Here is an 18,882-nt window from a genome sequence, read left to right as displayed (position 1 = left end):
GCCTGCTCTGTTCTACCTGCTTTCTTTAATTTCTCCTTCTTTGACCAAGAATTTAAGATTACAATCAAGGCAATTTTCAGATGCCCTTGTATTGGTAGTCTTTCACATGGCAATAATACAGCAAATTATAACAAACAGCATAAGAAAGTCAGGAGAGTGACGGGAAGCAAACATTCCTAACCAGAGGAGGAAGAGTGACATTGACTCTCAAACCCTTAAGTTAAAATGGAAAATTGTGTAGCACAGCATGCACCAGGCATGAGGTATCTATACAACTAGAATTTAGATCAGTGTCTTTGAACTGAGTGTATATAACTGTGTGGCTGTGGTTAAGGCTTTCAGGTGTTGGTATAAGCTTCAGTTTTTCATCTTTGTCTCAATGTTTACTTCATTTGTGATTCCAGGGTCACTATGCAATTAGATACATGGAGAGGGGAAAAACCTAAGGGACCATCAAAGACAACTTTAAATCTAACTCTAGGATTAGTTTTATACTGTACGATCTTAAGACTGATGTTTTGTAACTTTTAACCACTTACTGAAGGGGATTAGTCCTAGATACACACGAAATTCCCACGTTTAATAATTTTTTAAAAAATTTAGCCATCAGTATCATTAAATTCTTCACCCAAACAATTTTAAGGATTTTACTAGAAAGCCATGAATATTAACTTTGCAATATTACCAGTTCACACTTACCTTTCTAAAGTGTGCAAGCATGTCTGGGCTTCTCTCACACATCTCTGTGAGGAGGACAACTGATGTGTGAAGAACACCTAAAGGTGAGAGAAGGGGGAAAGAAAAATGTATCTCCATTACCACCATTCCACTGGTTCCAGACATTTGATAAAGATCACAAGAAAACAACAGGAAAGCATTAAAAAAAATTCTTGAATTCAGCATATCATATCTATCACTACAGATATTTGTGCTTGCAGCTGTGTCCAAGGGAAAGCAGACAGCAATGTGCTCATGTCTTAAAGCTGCAATTAAAGGCCAAACCAGGAGATAAATTCGATTTGGTCTGCAGAAACTCACATACCAAACATACATTAATGGTCATAGCTGGGCTACTGACCTCTAAGGTCTCTTCTAAATCCAACCACCCTACGATTCTATACAAAAGTAAGACTCCAGAAAGACAGTATGCGTTAATCACACTGTGGGTGCCAAGTTCCTCACACTTTGATTTTCTCTTCTGATTTGGGTAGCCTAGCTGACCTTATCTCAGCTTTCTCAGGAGGCCTCAGAACTCCATTCAAAGAAAGACTACACAAAAAAAAAAACCCTCCAAACCTAAGAAGTCGCTGCCTTAGAGTCACTTTAGGCAGTGTACAGGATAAAAATCAAATTTTCCCATTTGACCCATTCTGAAGCATATCAAAACACAGTGAAAGACTTCTTTTTGTCACCTATGCCATGGAAAAGTCCAGTTGATTATCAGAGTCATACATATCCCTCCCTTCTAAATGACATTTGCATTCACTGTGTAGAAATGGAAAGAAACAAATCATACAAATACACCTCTGAATTTTCCTCCAAACAAAAGGCTTAGGCAGCAAGTACACTATCCTCCAGAGAATGGCCTAGCCTTGCTAAGTACAGTCTTGGCTATTACCATGGTTCTTCTCGTTCAGCAAGTTTTTGGTGGCTGGCAGGAACATCTCCATAAGTTCAGGCACCTTTCTGATGACATGGACAGCGCACAGCGCTGCCTGGAGAGGAAAAACACTTTGTTAGTACACGCTGCAATTACAACAATACCTGTTTTGGGAATATCTAGCACAGTGGGAACTATAACAATCCTCATGATAAACAAAGGCCTACAAAGTTTATGGCACATTTTTCCATCTCTCTATTACAAATGTTACTAAACAGCATTCCAGAAGAGAGTTCAATAAAAGGGAGCACTGAACTACAAACTAATACTTCCCCTAGCAATGGTTCATTTTTACATTATTCATGTAAGAAGTGCTATTATCTGCAAAGCAACTCTGCCTTTAATAGGGCTAGTTCAGTCTGTCTTCCTGTTGCTGGGAAGGAGATAATACATTGGAAACAAGCAATTAAACTTACTGTAAAATTACGGCTTATTTACTTTCCCTCCTTCCCCAAAAAACAACTTCCTCTTGCAAGTGATGGGTGCTATGAGAAACAAAACTACATTTACAGGGTTTTTTGAAAAAACACATGCTTATTTCTTCTAGAACAGAGAAGCAACCGGAGACTCTATTCCTTGCACCTGCCTGAAAATCAAGTGCCTCTTTCCAGAACATGGCAAGACCTCTCAGCATTGCTTTCTCCCCAGACTCTCTCTATATCCAGCACTAGACAAAGTAACAATGCATCTCTTCCTAAATATTACTGCTTCACATTCTCATCAAGACTTATCAATAAATAAATCTAAAGGAATGGGGGTGATGACACTTCGCTGATGCCGAGACATTTGCTGCAGAAAGGAGACAATTTGTGTTTGTCCATTTCAAGACCTTAACCCTTCTAGCACTCATCACCATCATCAACAGAAGACATCAAATAGGTTCAAATCTTCTGACACCACCCTGCACTGTTAATAACTAGTTTCTCTGGACTTATCTGAGAAAATAAATAAAACTGGTGACCAGAATCTTGAGGCTAATGTCCATGAGGGGGCAAGTGTTCACATTACCACCAATAACATTATGGGAGAGAGTACAAAAATAAAAGCAACTGCCTTGCCAATTGGAGGCTTGTCTTTTAGAGGCTTACATACATTCCTGCTATCAACAGACGGGGAGTTTTGAGCTCTGTCTTGCACAACGGGAAAATATTCACTCAGTGTAATCACAGTCATATAGTATTCCAGATATTAGCAAGATATTCAATCAATCTTGCCTTTTAATCCATAACAAAGTATTCAAAAGTTTTCTGACGTACCTTCTTCCTAAGATAGGAATTGGAAGTTTTGAGGAGCTTTTCCACCTCTCCTGCAAGGTCTCTGCACATTTCTGAGGAGCCCATGCAGCCAAGAGTACAAAGTGCCAGCCCCTGCACATACTGCGTGCTGTGATTAAGGTCACTGTAAAGGAGAACAAAAAAAGTCAATCAGCATGCACACAAACTGAACACACAAAAACGGGCATCTACAGCTACAGTCATCTAATCAGCAACACATGGCCCAAAAGAACTTTCTGGATTTCACAGCTGTGTGGGAACACGACTTGGGAGCAATAGAAGCTTTGAGTGCATGTACCACAGGGTTTGCTACTAATTCCACTTGGACTCCTCAATTATAAAGATAAAATACTTGGTTCAACTATCAGGTTGACCTGTCAAGGTATCCAGGGACTGAGCTGAGAAGAGGGATGACTATACAGAATTCCATTTAAAATAGTTTTAGCTTTGGAACTTGCATGCAAAGTACAGACCTGCAGTGACTGTGGGCTGTCCCAGTTTAAAGATGTTCTACAAGAGACTTTAGCTTCTGCATTTACAAACCAAACAGTATAGAAAAATTTGTGTAGAAGTATCCTCTATCCTAACCAAAAACCACAAACCCCACCACTCACACACCTTGAAAATAATCCATACAAGATTTCTGTTCAGCAGTTTTTCCTATCCACATGCCTAAGGAAGTAAGGAAAAGTGGTCACTAAGAAACTAAACTACCTAACAGGTGATGCTATTCATGAGGCTAACTCAATGTCACACTAAGCACAAGACAACGTAGTTTCTTTCTGGTGATCCCAACAGCCTTTAAAATTGACTTCTACACCATTTTTCCATCTGTGTTTGGTACTAAGGTTCCCACAGCACTCAGGATTCAATGCTAAAGAAATAAAAAATACAGCTCCTGGTTTGGGAGGCAAGAGGAGCTGGGAGCTGCAAGATGGAAGAGCTGGGGAAAGAAGTCATTCCTAACCAAACATGCAAGAGGTGCAGAATGGAAAGAGAGTATCCTGATTGTAACAAAGCAGTTATGGCAACATGCAGATGAAGGAACAGGTAGCACATGCTACTAAACAGGTTGCTTTTTTGTTTCCTTCCTTTAAGAATTTTTTGGCAGCTATACAAAGCTGTGTGTATCACAAGTACATGCTTCAAGAGGTTGCTTTCCTTTTTGTCTCAAAAATGTGGGTCTTGCTATGAAACAGTGAAAAACAATGCTGTAAATAAATCCTTTAATATCTAGATAAAAGCAAGATAAAATAGTAGGTTTAGAAGCTGAAGGAGAAAGCAATATACAAATCAGGAGATGGTGGGAAGCTGTCCACTATTTTTGCTCAGTTTCCATCTGACCCATTTCTGGTTCAAACTCATCACACCCTTACCAAATTCACTGTAGCATAAACACTCAAAAAAGGTGTTAACCTGCAGCCTGGTTTTAATGGAAGTGCCTCACAGGTATAGCAGTTCAATGCAAGACCTTTACACAAAAACTTCATCTCCTGGACACTAGGTCCAAAGTTAACAGATCCTCAGGCCCCCAGTTTTGTCAAGTTTCTTTCAAAGCACTTTGAAGCCACAGTCTAATTGAAAAACAATACTTTACTAATATCCAAGAAGCTTATGTGCTAACAGTACATAATAATAAAAACAGGTACACCACACGCAACCTTTGGCTAGGTCAACAAGAACCCAGCTGTTCCATACCTGCTCCAATCCATCTTGAAAAGAAAATACACTCATTGTCACCCACTAAATTATAAAGTAAAAAAGTCCCACTTTAACATTGCTTTGCTGAGAGAAGTATTAAAAAAATAGTAATTCCCATCCCCTCTTGTCTGATTTCAGCAAAATGACAGCACATCCCAAGCTGCTGCCTTGCTTCCAATGAAAACCATTCGTCATGACCATTAGATCTTAGAAAGCAAGATACACAGCCTTGCCCCCTGACAGCTCTACAGAGCTTGTCAGCAGAAACAAACACACACACGCAGGACATGTGTTGCTTGCTACATATGCCTCTTCAAAGCCAATGCAATTTGGTACTCTCTTCCCACTAAAGAAGTTAGACAGGATGGCCCAATACAGAGCGTTACTACAACAGCCTTATTACAGTCAACAACATACAACAATTTCACCATATCAGTTTTCTAAAACAAGGGAAAAACCCTGAAGAACTCTAAGTATCACTGTCAGAAGGATACTTTCTGATACTGAAACCTCAAAGCAGGGTTTGATGGAGAGGTGATACCCTTACTTCTTGATGCAATTGGTCATAAGAAGATGAACATCCTGTCTCTCATCCAGCAGCAACATGGCACCTAAATACCCAATGCGCTTGTCTGTGAATTTCTGAGACGCAATAAGCTTGAGGCACTCCAACTGGAAAAAAAAAGGAAAAAAAAGAAGAAAAAAAAGACATAATTAGCTTGAAGCTACTTCTTAGCTAGAGAAGAGACACTTTGAATTTTGACACGCAGTAATGTATGTATCTCATCTCAGAATGCACTTTCAAAGGTGCATTTGGTTCCCATTTTGGTGGCGTGCAAAAAAAAGACCTTCCTGCTGGCTTTGTTGAAACTTTGGGCAGGTCATTAGCAGCTCTGGTGCCTTGAAGTGGCCAGACACTGCTGGTCTTCCGTGACTTCACGTATACCAGATGTGGGGGTTCATGTCAGATCACAGAAGTAAATGATAACACATGGATAGAGATGAAAGACACATCAGTAAACACAAAATAGTAAAGATCTGGAAATCTAAATCATGTCTCACTTTTGATACGCACATGAAACTTTTAACTAGACTTAAAAAGTTCCACTTATCTATAAGGAAGAGGATCAATGCTCTGTAAGCTGCCAAAACAAGGACATGTAGTCATAGGACAAGGGGTAACGACTTAATGGAAAAAAGGGCAGGTTTAGGTTACATATTGGGAAGAAATTCTCAGCTGTAAGTGTGGTGAAGCCCTGGCATAGGTTGCCCAAAGAAGCTGTGGTGCCCCATCCCTGGAAGTGTTCAAGGCCAGGCAAGACTGGGCTTAGAGCAACCTGGACTAGCAGGTGTCCTTGATCATGGCAGTTGGAACTAGATGACCTTTCAACCCAAACCATTCCAGGATTCTATGACTCTAATACCAGGTTTTGTTTATGATGATCTGTAACTAGCTTGCTAGCTAGGTAAAATGCAGATTGTCAGAGATAGTTACATTTCTGCATTTCTCTGTAATCTCTGGAACACCTGAAGTGTGCTAAAATCTTGTGCATTCCAGCCACTACAAGTGTCCCTTTCCCCCTGCAGAAATGGTAACTGTGATCAATAGCATAAATGAGATTCCCAAGACAATGCAGATAGTTTCCACCTGCACTCTGCTAATTTAAAATTTGCTAGCTCATTTTCATATCTGACACTTTTAAAATGAAAACCAAAAAACATCAATCACAGAGATATTCTGACATTACTATGCACTAAAATAGTTTTCTATAACAGGTAGCTACTCAACTATAATCTTTGTCTGCTTTTCTGTCAGGAAAGTAAAGATCTATCCCTCACAAACAATTTCTGTTAAGACCACTTTACAAACTAGCTGGGGCAGCAAGTAAATACACACAATAGGTTTGAGGATGGGTCAGACAGAGCTGGCAACAGATCCATAGCAAAGGGAGCATGCACAGGCAAAGAAACGACATGTCAGGGAAAGGAAGTCATGGCCCCAGCCAGCCAGAAGCTTGAACAGGGCAACAGACACAAGTGAGATGCAAAAAACACACACATCATGGGAGTAACATTGCACAGTATATTGGTAAGAAAATTGAAGTTGAAGTGCCAGAGAAAGAAAATGTTATGGCCCAGTCCCAGTCCTGCAAGTTGTCATGGCCACACGGCATTAGAAGACACACTCAACTGTTCACATTGCTGTCACATGAGAAAGCCCAGCTACTGCAAGAGGGACAAATTGGTAAGAAAAGGCTTGAAAGAAGTTGAGTTCAGTCTGCAAGGTTAAAGGGGGATGAAAACCTCAAATAAACATCTCTGAACAGTAAGACAGTCCTCTGCAAAGGTAACTGAATTTGCACAAATGCCCAAGATCGGCCAGAGATAACGTACAGAGCACTAGGTATAAAACTCTCATGTTTCCAGTGCTTTCTGTAAGAGAATAATGCACCTCTGAAACAACCTTCTTTCCTGGGTTTACAAGATGCTTATACAATCCTCTGCAAAAATGCAACATAAAATTGATGACATCTAAGCTACAGGGTAAGAGCCATCGAAGGCAGAAGATGAATGACTGAGGAAAAGCATAAGGAAACTGATGACTGCAACAGATACTCTAAGATACATTTCTAGTACTTTTTAATTTAAAATATATTAGTGAAATTTACCCCATGAAAGGCTTTTGAGTTCTTGTTTCACTTGTATATAAATACATGCAAACTAGATTAATGCACAGGAATACTAAGAAACATGATCAGCAGAAGCTCTTACTAGGTGTAATTAGTGGAAAAACTCTTGATACTGTTAAATCCATTTCATCCAAAGGAATAATTAAAATCTGCTACATCACTACTGTAACAGATACTACTGGCATGTAACCAGACTACAACTGACCCAACTTTTACTGACATAGTCACTCTTCCAACTGGAATTTTTTTCAAATAGAAACAGTGAAGTAGCCAATAGATGTTTCTTTTCGAGATGTAGCAAGCCTGGCAATAACGGATACTGAACAATTTGCTGTAGCCTTCTTTCATTGACAGTGAATTTACCATTACCTACCAAAGCAAAAACTGAAAATTTCTGCTTTAGTTAGTAATGCTAAATTAGTAAATTTAGTTAGTAATGGTAAACCAAATTATTAAATTACATGGTAAACTATAATCTCCCTTATACGGGAATAAATACTTGAGTAACAAGATAGAAGAATGAAATTTAAATAATGTTCATAACATAGGCCAAACACAGAAATTCTAGATGACACTTATCTGTAACACTTTCCATTATTCTTACGGCTCTAAGATACTTAGCCTTAATTTTTGTGACAGGAAGTTCCTCTCTTGGACCAGGGAGACTGGCTATTGAAAAGTGTTAAGAACAGAATTATATACAAATTCAGTTGTTCTTTTTCAAAAACTCATTACCCTGAGAGAAGAATCCAATAACACAGAAGTAAGATGAGGCACTTCATAATGCCATAGGAGAGTCCAGACTCACTAATCCTAAGTCTACCTGCAATTTGATTTTACTGGTTTGAGTTTACTGTTTCAGTGAGACGTATTAGGATTGGTAAATCCAACCACAAATGGACGGACACAAAGACACGAAGCTACTTGAAGAGATACAACAATTTGACTGATTTAAGCTTTATTGAAGACCTAGGTTATATTACTATTAACAGGACACTTACTGACTTCTAAGAAAAACTGACTATGCCCCAAAGACTAAGCAAAGCTAACCTGAGGGACATCGTGCAGATGAAGAGCTTCCATCTTCCTATCTCCCTTTCCTAAAATTTCTGTCAAAAATAGCACATCAAAAATAAGCCAAGAGACGGAAAACTCACACCTGCATTCTCCATGCCACCTCACTAAGATGGGGATAAGGAACACCAACTTCTGATTTCTAGGAACAGACCAGCTCTTTTCTGTCTAAAGTACACTGCTTTATAGGGAAAAAGGTACAGAACCTTTTTTGAACTATGTGGCACTTTTCAGAGACAGAATTCCAAAGTGCTATTTGGATCCAATTGGAAAATATCCCTGTGTCTTGGACTGCAGTTTAAGCACTACTGCTCTGCAGAAACATGGATGGTAAGGAGGAGACAGTATGGCAAAAGTAGACTAACCTCAAGTTTCAAAACAAAATATGTTGAGCCTCAAACAGTAAATCTCACTAACAAAGCCTAAACTAACTAACACAGGTTCAGAACACACATGAAAACCGACCTCAAAACATCCTGAAGGGCAGCAGAAATGCACCTAGGAAAGCTCTGAACAAGTCCATGTGCCCAAAACACAGAAGATACACTGCCTTATGCACAGAAGGCGCCAAATTTTAACCTACCTGTCCAAAATGTGCAGGATATCCCAGCATGTGCATATACAGCAGCTTTGCCACGTTTCTGCACCGGTATGTGTTATCTTCCTCCCGGAAGGATGAGCGGATAGCAGCACATTCCTTTTGGATCATCTCACGCTCCTCTGCCTGGGTTCTCGCTGTCCGGATGGTCCGGATCAACTCCCGCAGTCTGATGGGGGCTGGCATCCTCTGAGAGAAGAAAGAGGTCTGTAAAACTTCTACTGTCTCTAAAGGCTTCATAATGGTCTCACACTTCTGCATATTCTTTTTTCTTTCTTACCCTACAATTATAGAAGTAAAAGAATGAAGGAAACGTAGGCTACTTCAGTAGCATGGTTAAGAGTAAATTTGAGAACCCAAGGACCTTACTGTACCTCACAGCTGCTCTTCCCGAACATTAGAAATGGGAATTACTCCATTTTGAGCCAGCTGTCAAGTGAACATAACATGACTCCCCACCTGAAACAGCACCCTGCAAGGTGCTCTCATATTCACATCATTTGCCTCTCTCCAGAAAAGCCAGGCTCCAAAGAGAACTGAATCATGACAACTTGGGACAGAAATCCTCCACAAAACACTCTGTTTAATAACTTGCACAAGACTTCATCTAAGTGCTTCAGATGGCCATACACACTTTCCTCTTAGAACTGTGGAAGTCAGCAGAAAAGCAAATGGAAGAGCAATCTTTAGTGTGTGGATATTTCAGAGAATCCTGCTTCAAAAAGAAACAATCAGGTTTACATCATCCTTTTATTGCACCCCAATTAGAACAACCCCTTCTGAAACAAACAAGCCTGTGACATTACTGTCTGGCAGTAGGGGTATGAAAGGTGTAGACAAGAACTCTCAAGAGTAGTTTCACCTCATCGGATGGAATACTGACAGAGCCATCTGACCCAGACAGCAATTTAGTCTGCCAAGTATCTGTTAAGAGGAAAACGGCTGTCGAACAGAATCCAAACTTTAGGATTTATGTCCAACAGTTGAACTTTTTAGTTCATGCTCATCAAAGCTGACTTCTGATGCTCAGGGAGCTCAGACTATATAAACACCTTTACAGCCTTCTTTTATTCATGCCAGCCTGCAAACAGAACTCAGCCCTTCTGATAACAGGTATGAGACCAACTTCTAAAAAGCTGCCACGCCAGTCTGCTACAGATTTTGTCTGGGTCACCATTCCCACTGAACACTGTGTCATACATTTTAAGCGTTGCCATATAAGAAAAAGATGTGTATTCAGGTGCTGCACTAACTGGCTTACATGATACCACAGAACAGAGAGGCTGGGACACAGAGCTAACAGGGGACTTCTTTGCCTGCAGAAAAGCAGACAGAGATGCATGTACAAATAAAGGCGGCCTTACAGTAAGCCAGACAAAGGCAGCTCTGAGTCTTGATTATAAACTCATACATACACTAGGCCTCTTCAGCCAAACTATGTAGACTCCTCATATTTAAGTTTCCCATTTTCATACTTTAATAAGCTTGAACTTACAGAGACACAAAGCAATCAGTTTTGAAAATGGAAGAGTAGAGCTATTCTGCCTGCATAAGGAAACTGTTCCAAAATGCTGACAATGTGTAAGATCAAGACTACTGGACACTTTAATCCTTACTCTTTGCTTGACTCTCCAAGTGAATTCACAACACTTCCTCACATTGCTGTGATATGAATAAATTAATGGTTGCCATGCACTCATGCTGCACTAACGTAACAGAAACGGTCATGGAGAAGTAAGAAATCCATCTCCAGAACAAACCCTTCCATGGCCACTACCTTTGCTGCCATGCCTGCATGGCATACAGTTCTGCATCCTTTCTGAAGGGGAAGAAAAGCAAAATGCTGCAAGCAGCACTTAAGGGGTAGATATAATATGCCTTCTATTTTTTTGCCTCACTATTATTTTCCTGAAAATTGGTAACACTCTGTGGAGTTTTGATTGCTGCAAAATGCTCAGCTTGTGTTTTTCACAACTGTATCATAAACTCAAAAGTCTCTTTCCTGGGAGGCAACCGTCCACATTAAGTGCAGAATTTTTAAGCCTGGACTCACCTACTACACACACATATCACATGATTCTAAACTGATCTTGATACTCCCACACTCTTGCAGAAAATTGGGCAGAAGCTACAAAGATAGAAGTGCTACTGCAGAAATATTGCTCTGCAGTCTAGAGGCAATACTTTTATAATCACTCAGATCACTCATGTGCAGCTCATGCTGAGAAAGGCGAGTCCAGTCCTTCCATTGTGCTCACACTGGCACCAACCGGCAGATGTGAAAAACAGCTTGTCCTCTTCCTCCCAAAGGCAGTCCTCAGACACACCAGTCTGGCTTGTGCAAAGACAGGCAGCAGTGAGAACATGTGGCTTTGGGAGACCTCAGTGGAGTGGAAAAGACGTGAAAGGTTCACTCCAGCATGAATCCACACTTACGCTATGGCTCTGTACCCTAGTTAAGCCTACCTACAACACTGCTGCTCCTGAGAAGATAGAAGATAAGCAGTAGCTACTACTAATCTAGCTATTACAACCACAACTGACTCCTTTATTTTAAAGGAAGTGTTCTTTACAAAGATTCTGAAACACTAACACATAGCCTGCAAACAAACTGAGATTTGCCAACAAATTGTTTTGATATCACAAGTTGTTTTGTTCCCATTCTGTATCTGAAAGTTTATAAACTGCTGAACGCTGATATCTGCAGCCTGTGACTTGTACAAGCCACTCCTTTCCTTGCCAGTGGACCAAAAACTTTCTGCAGGTATGCCCATGGAAGGCTTCAGTATCTTAAGCTTGGCCCTGGACAACAGAAAATAAAAGGAAAGACCGCCTAAACAGTTCCAGTTGAGGGAAAAACAGAATTCAACAATGTTGCCCTATGTGAAGTACAGCTTTTAATGAATACTGTTTTCTCATCCTTCTCTGGTGTTTAGGCAGGACTTCCTGTCTCACTAAGAAGGCAGGTACAATGACATCAAACTGAAGATCTAGTTGGACTTCGTCTGAACATCATTCAGATATTCAACAAAGCAAATAGTCAGTATTTACAAATGCCCTTGCATAAATAATCTTTACAGTGTGCCTTCCTGATTATTTTTCCTCCTCACTTCACAACCACAGGAAAGTAAGCAGAACTAGCACTTCAGATAGCAAAGAATTGACGAATAAGACTCAAGAACAAATTTCTGAGGCTTCCAGCTGCTCTCACTTGTGTAACAACTAACACACAGAGTCTAACCTGACTATGAGCAACTGTATCTCACACACACATCCTGCCTGAGGAGAATAGAGCAATTCAGAACTGCTGTGATGGAGGACAATATCAAGGACAAAAGACAGAGCTGTGATTTATTTTCCAATATTCAGAACTTCTGTCCTTGTGCTGCAACTACATACTATTTTTTTAGTCAATATCAAATCATTCAGCTTTTTGTAAAATAAACTTCTGAGTCTATCCCATACAAAAGGTTTTCCACCCATCTATACAAAATAGTGTTTTCCCCTCACAAATCACCATACATGTTCATCCTTAAAGCTTGAGCTCTTCTTCTGCACACTCTCCCAGTATTTCAATGCAATGTTATTCCCATGCAATGTAGCACATTGCATTTTCTTCCCCTCCACAATAAAGTGTTCTCTTAATACCAAAAATTCTTGCATCAGATACCTGTACTTTGCCTTCAGTGTCTAAGATTCTTCTGCATGCTAACACACTGGAAATCTCACGGCAGTTCTGAGTTTCAGACATTTCAAGTAAGTGTAAGCAGTAGTTACTGCAGATGAGAAGAAACTTTGGCCACGAGAACACTTGAATTCAGAAACATTACAGAAGAGATTAACATTTACCTCGTCTCAGCAATTTCAAAGCCTATTATAATGCCAACAGATCTTTACTGCAACAATGGGAGGACAACTATATAATCTAGCAACAGCAGACAGTGGAATTTCACTTTAGCTGGTGCCTAAGTGCTCCTTAGAACCTCCTCCAAAGTAGCAAATCTTGTTCTTCAGGATTAGTTAACGTTTTTCCCCACTACAGACACATCCTTTTATTCTTTGCACGTCAACATAAATGACAAGGCAGTTTGTAGAAGTTGTTACCTACTTCCTTCTTGGGTTTAAAACAGGAGTTTCCTTCAGAAATTTTTTTGCCAACTACAAGCTCCAGAAATCAGGGATGATCTCTGAAGACTTGAAAAGAGCCTTCTAGTTAATATTTACAGTATGTAGTAGGATTGCACACAGAATTCTTCAACCTTATCAGATCTGTTTCCATCTTCTCATCCCAAAAGCCTTGCTCCTTAGAAGAACCTACTATCAAGACCAAAACTTCTGAGACACTCAGAGACCTAATCCAGATTAGTTCAAGATGTATAGGTGGCTGGTGTTGAAGTTCCTTAGAAAACAGAATTCCAGCTTCTTTCCTGCAATCCAGAAACTAGGAAAGGTGTCTCCTCAATGATTCTCCTCTCTCTGCTATCCAAGAATTCTTACCCTGAACCAATAAAAAGGCATTTTCTCTCTTTGTGTAACTCATTCCTACTATACAAAACTGAAAAAAAAAGAAAATAAAAATCTTCATGCATTAAAACATTCAGTTTTCATTTAAATTGTACTGATAAATCACTCTTTTCACCTCTTTTATGGTCTGTTACTAGTGAAGCTTGTCATGTTTGAAAGTTAAACATTTAAAGATTTTATTCAAGAGGCCATTGTACCAAAAATATTTGAGTCTAGAACTTGACCAGAAGTCTCTCTTAGTATACTGTCACATTCAAATATGCTGGGTCACCTTTTATAGTTACAACACACACCTAATATTACCAAACCCCACCTTGAAAATGCTCAAGTGCTTCAGTCAAGCTATACTCCTCTATCAGGAATTCCAGAGTAAAGACAAAGGATAGTCCTTAAATGTTGAGTTGAGAACATGTCCTCTGGAAACTATTCAGAAAAGTTAGCATACATCTAAAATATCTAATGTGTCTCTAAGACAATAAGACTTGAAAAATTAGCAGTGTTTTAAAACTTCTTTAGGACAAATTATCAGACATTTAACATTTTAACATTCCATTATTATTCAGCCTTAAATTCTGGAAACATTAAAACATAAAGGCCACCAAAATTAATGAAATTATTCACAGAAGAGCTCTACTGTTTGGGGAAATGGTCTGAATTTTAAGTTGTGGTGATATACACAGTAAGTTACAGCTTTTCCTGTAAATAACATTTCTGAACTTGGTTCTGTCTAGAAAACACACCAAGCCTGAAGCAGCATACATTTCAAGCACATCTAAAACACACAACTCCAGTTGCTCCACCCCAATGCATGCATAGGGAATCACAGTCCTCAACAATCCCAGCTTTTGGGAAGTTACACAACTAAAGCCAGACCCAACTCCCAACTGAAGTCAACAGCAGAACTCTCCTACTTGCTTAGGTACAACTGAATCCAGCCTAGTACACAACGGCAGAGGATCTGTCCAGACTCCATGAAAGGAGTAATTGCAGTGTTGATACCCAAAACTGATGGTCTCAACTCCACACTGCTATCAGTAGGCTTCCCACTTCTATCAGACACTTAAAAAGAAAAATATATTAGCAGTAAAACCAGAAACATACTCTCCAAGTAGAGATGAGGGTATCAACAAATGCAGAGATATCAGTATATAGCCTAGTATTATCAATATTTATACAGATAACAGTAAATATTATATTATTATAACTATTTATACAGTAAACATCAAAGCAAGGAGCACCACCATCATCATCACGAAGGGCAAAGGCAACACAAACCAGTCAAGAGAAAGAGCAACCATGTAACGTGCTAAGTGGGACAATTTTTTCATGAGGAGAAAGCTATTGAATGCAATAGAGAACTAGAAAGCAACATCAGAAAATCAGAAGGCAATTATGCCAGCAGGGGCCTTCAAAATGCATGCTTGTAAGGAAAGGCATCAGAGTTACACTTTGCTTTATGCAGAGATCGCTGGAGGGGAGCAGGGGAGGTCAAGGAAAAAGTACCCCAAAACAAGAACTAAGAAATAGTCTTGGAAGAAGACGTGGTCCCACTTCCAGTTACATTGAAAAAAAAAAAAAACAAAACACCAACAAAAACCACCAACATGCAGCACAACAGTATTCAAGAAGCAAGGCTCAGCACTGCTCCAGGGCTGAGAGGAAGAGGAGAGGCAGAGCAGAGACTGAGGACACTGCACAGATCCCACCCAATTCCACCGCAAACAACTGCAGACCCGCTCCCACTCCCTGCTGACTGAGGCACGGTCCCAGAGCACAAGTCAGCCCCTCGGATGAGCTATCCCATTCCCGCACAGCTGTGCACATACAGCAAACCCAGGAACCCCTAAACTGTCTTCAGAAGACACACTGAGCTCCCAGTCAGTACAAACATTAACCTCAACAACTGCCAAAAAAGTTAGAAGCTAAAAAACGTGGGAAGAAGAAATAGCACGGCTATATAGCTGACCACCATGACAGATACAAGCAGAATTTCAGATTTTCTGGCTTCTGTTTCAATACTGCAACCATTACTGACCTACATTATCTTTGTATTTATCACCTGCTTCTAATTTCCTCACTATTCTAATCTATGAAGTAATCTGGTTATTTTACTTCCTGGTCACTTTCCTGCAGAGTTAAACTTTAAATAAAAAAGAAAAGCCACTACTTTGTCACAAAAAAAAACAACCCTCTATGTCCTAGCTAATACCAGATGAATGACAAGATGCCACATTTGTACATTCATTAATATAAACTTTACAACAGGCCACTTAACTTCAGCTATGCCCTAGGAAGTTCTAATCTTTGATTTTACCTGTGGCATTTCTGCCAAACAGCAGATACAGCTTGCACGAATATCTGTGATATCAGCAGATTCACTTGTACTCACATTACTGTAGCTTTGTTTTTCGAGTTTCAGCCTCATCATATATATACTTACTAACTCAAACGCTCTCCTCCAGTGAAAGAAAGCTCTTACCAAGGCAGAACAGACCCTTTTCCCCAGAGAACAGCTGAATATAATTCTAGAACAAATCAGCATCACCTGCATTCAGAAGAAATTGCTCTATCACTAAAAAGTGTGATGAGATAAAGCAACCCATCCCCTGAAGTTATACAGGGCCAGCTCACAAATACAAATATTCACACTGGAGAGGCACTAGCAGCTTTTCTGAGTGCCATCACTTTTACAGCAGTAAAGATTTGCTGAGCCCTCACACTCGGCAAGCTGACATTCCAACCCTGAACTGCACTAACCAGGTGGGCTCTGTGTGCCTGAGGACAGGCAGCTTGGACTCCTGTGCCACTGCCCACAACCTTGTCACTCGTGTCACTGTGCAGTGATGCCGCTGCAAAACGCTGTACGCGAAGGAGCTACCGAGAATCAGAACATTCTTGCTATCCCATAATCTCTCACAGGACATCACAAAGGTACTACTGGATCTTTCCATCTCTACCATGCCACCTTCAGGAAAACAGATCAGCAGTCACAGAAACAGAAAAGCAAAAAAAGAAGGAAGAAAATGCTTTTTTCATCATAAAAGGAGGAAATCTGAAAGTTATCTTACACATTGGAAACAAAAGCTGGACCCCTTCATGAAACAATTACCCCAGACTTACTTTTCCCTTCTCAAGAAACAGGAATTTAAATACCTTCCTTCTCCCAGCACAGGAAGATGGAAGGATTCACACCAAACTCCTCAGAAAAAAAAACCCACAAAATCTCCTGCCTCCATTCAGCTCTCAAGCACCCAGTAAGTTTTCAAATCCTGTGCCAAACACCAGAGAGCAGAGGAGTAAACAAAAGAAAGAATTTGGCAATAGAATGTGATAGACAATCAAACAAAGGAAAAAATACCAAGTGTAGTTTAGAGGAGCGGTAGCAGGAAAATGGGTATAAAAAGCTGTTGAGTTCTATCACACAGAAGTGAATCACAAAAGAAAAAAAAGGAAAAAGGGAAATTAATTTCTCTGCCATTTTAAATGTAGGATGCTAGGAGCATCCCTAAAGGATTTCCCAGCATTTACAGGGTAAAACACACATACATTTTACTGTTTAAGCCACTATGGACCAAACACCTTTTGGCCACATGTGACGTTGTTATCCTTTCAAAGATGTTCCATTGAGATTCTGTGCTATCCCGTTAATATTTCAAGCATCAGAAACTGAAACTTGTCGCTCAGCATTTTTACACACCACTTTCAACACAGTAAAACACACACCTGTTCCACCTGTTAACTTTAAAAACAATGTCTACTATAAAATAAATTACAATTCATCTTACAGCTCGTGCGAGAACTCAACCAGCCTTGAAGAAGGGACTTGAAGGCGCCCTTAGAGACCAGCCGTCAGACAGCAGCTCACTACAACTACCTTTAGGCAGACCGAGTATCTCCTGCTTCTGTTAAAACCCACGAACGGCAAGCACTGCAGACGCTGTAATACGCGGAGCGCTTGTGCAGCCTAGGCAATAATATACCGAGGGAAGGACGGGCACAAGCCCCCGCTGCTCCCAAGACGGCAGCGGGCCACAGCACGAACCAGCTCCCGAGGTACGCGCTCCCGCTTCAGCCGCGAGCTGCCGCCGAGCCCCGGGGACGGGCCCGAGGCAGAACCCGCACCGCCGTCTTCCCGACGGAGAACGGCCAGGGCAGGCACGGACCGCTCCTGGCGCCCGAGCAGAAGGCCCCGAGGCGCAAGGCAGAGTTCGAGGCGGGCCGGACCATCGGGCAGAGGCGGCGAGAGGGCACGGGGCGGCCTCGCGGACAGAGGGGCCGGGGCCCAGCCGCGGAGTTCGGGGCGGACAGAGGCCCCAAGACTCGCGGGGCCCCAGGCGGCAGGACCTGGAAGTCAGGGGAGGCCCGGCCTGGGCAGCGGAGGCCCGAGTCGGTCCCACTCACCAGGCCGGTCCCTGCAGCAGCAGCGGCGGACAGAGCCGGGCATTCAAAATGGCGGCGGCGCGGCCGAAGCACCGATACCGCAGGCGGAGGGATCCGCGCGCCGGCTCGCTTCCCGCGACCCCGCAGGCTCTCTCGACCGCGGGTGAGAGCGTGACCGCGCCGAGTTCAGCGGGAACGGGGCGGGGATGGCGAGAGGGCGGTGCAGCACCGCCGGTGGAAGGACGGCAAATGCCGCTTGCACTACTTTTCTTGGCGGAAGTACCCGTGAGGTTGGTCTTAGAAGCAAAGGTGCGTCTGCACCGTGGCAATCCCTGATGACGTCACGCGCGAGGCGGTCCCGGCGGCGCGCGCTCCCCGCGGCGGGGCCGGGCGGGACCCGTCGCCCGTGACCGCGGTTCCGGGATCGTGGGGTTCCGAGGCCGGAGGGGCCAAGCCACTCCCAGCCTACCGAATCTCGCAGTGTATAAATGTCCACCGGCTACGTGCTGCAGTAAACGAGGCGTCTCTGGAAGGGGGTACAGAGCCACCCCGGCCCCAGGCAGCTCTTCTGTCCCCACTTCCAGGACCTTATGTCACATTAACGATCACCGAATGACGAGGAACTGCCCCCCGCCGAGCCCGGTCAGCAGCACGGGGCCGGCCGGACACTGCGGGAGTGCGAGAGAGGGCACGGGCACGCTCAGACAGAAGGCTCCTGCAGGGGAGCCGGGTCACGCTGCCACGGGGTCCGCATTGCCGACCAACCGCTGAGACAGTCCGTCTGGGGCGCGGGACCAACAAAAGCCGCACGGCGCTGCCTCCAGGTGACTCGCGCTGTGGGACCGGGCCCCGGGCCCGTCCCGTCAGCCGGGCCGGACTGAGCCCCGAGCGGACGCAGCTGGTTGCCACGGCAACGGCGCTGTGGGTGCCCCGTGACGCCTTCCGGGCGCGGCGGAGTGACGACCCCTGCGACGGGCCAGC

At 42.4% G+C, this 18,882-nt stretch overlaps 1 protein-coding gene across 3 annotated transcripts in view; it reads right to left on the bottom strand.

Moving 5' to 3' along the window:
* Positions 1-18,220, bottom strand: part of AP1G1 (adaptor related protein complex 1 subunit gamma 1) — a 34,350-nt gene extending 16,130 nt beyond the window's left edge. For all 3 annotated transcript variants that reach the window (XM_014889527.2, XM_088172188.1, XM_088172189.1), the window contains exons 1-6: positions 17,923-18,220; positions 8,983-9,186; positions 5,183-5,307; positions 2,917-3,058; positions 1,619-1,715; positions 700-776 (exon numbers count right to left, since the gene is read on the bottom strand). In XM_014889527.2, the coding sequence (XP_014745013.1) occupies positions 700-776; positions 1,619-1,715; positions 2,917-3,058; positions 5,183-5,307; positions 8,983-9,183 (642 nt within the window). In that variant the 5' untranslated portion in view covers positions 9,184-9,186; positions 17,923-18,220. The remainder of the gene's footprint in view (positions 1-699; positions 777-1,618; positions 1,716-2,916; positions 3,059-5,182; positions 5,308-8,982; positions 9,187-17,922) is intronic.
* Between the last annotated feature and the right edge of the window lie 662 nt (positions 18,221-18,882).

The sequence above is a fragment of the Sturnus vulgaris genome, chromosome 12 (assembly GCF_052056855.1).
Source record: "Sturnus vulgaris isolate bStuVul1 chromosome 12, bStuVul1.hap1, whole genome shotgun sequence".
Classification (NCBI taxonomy): Eukaryota; Metazoa; Chordata; class Aves; order Passeriformes; family Sturnidae; genus Sturnus; species Sturnus vulgaris.
Note: the sequence above shows the minus strand (reverse complement) of the source record. Positions and strands in the feature narration are given on the sequence as shown.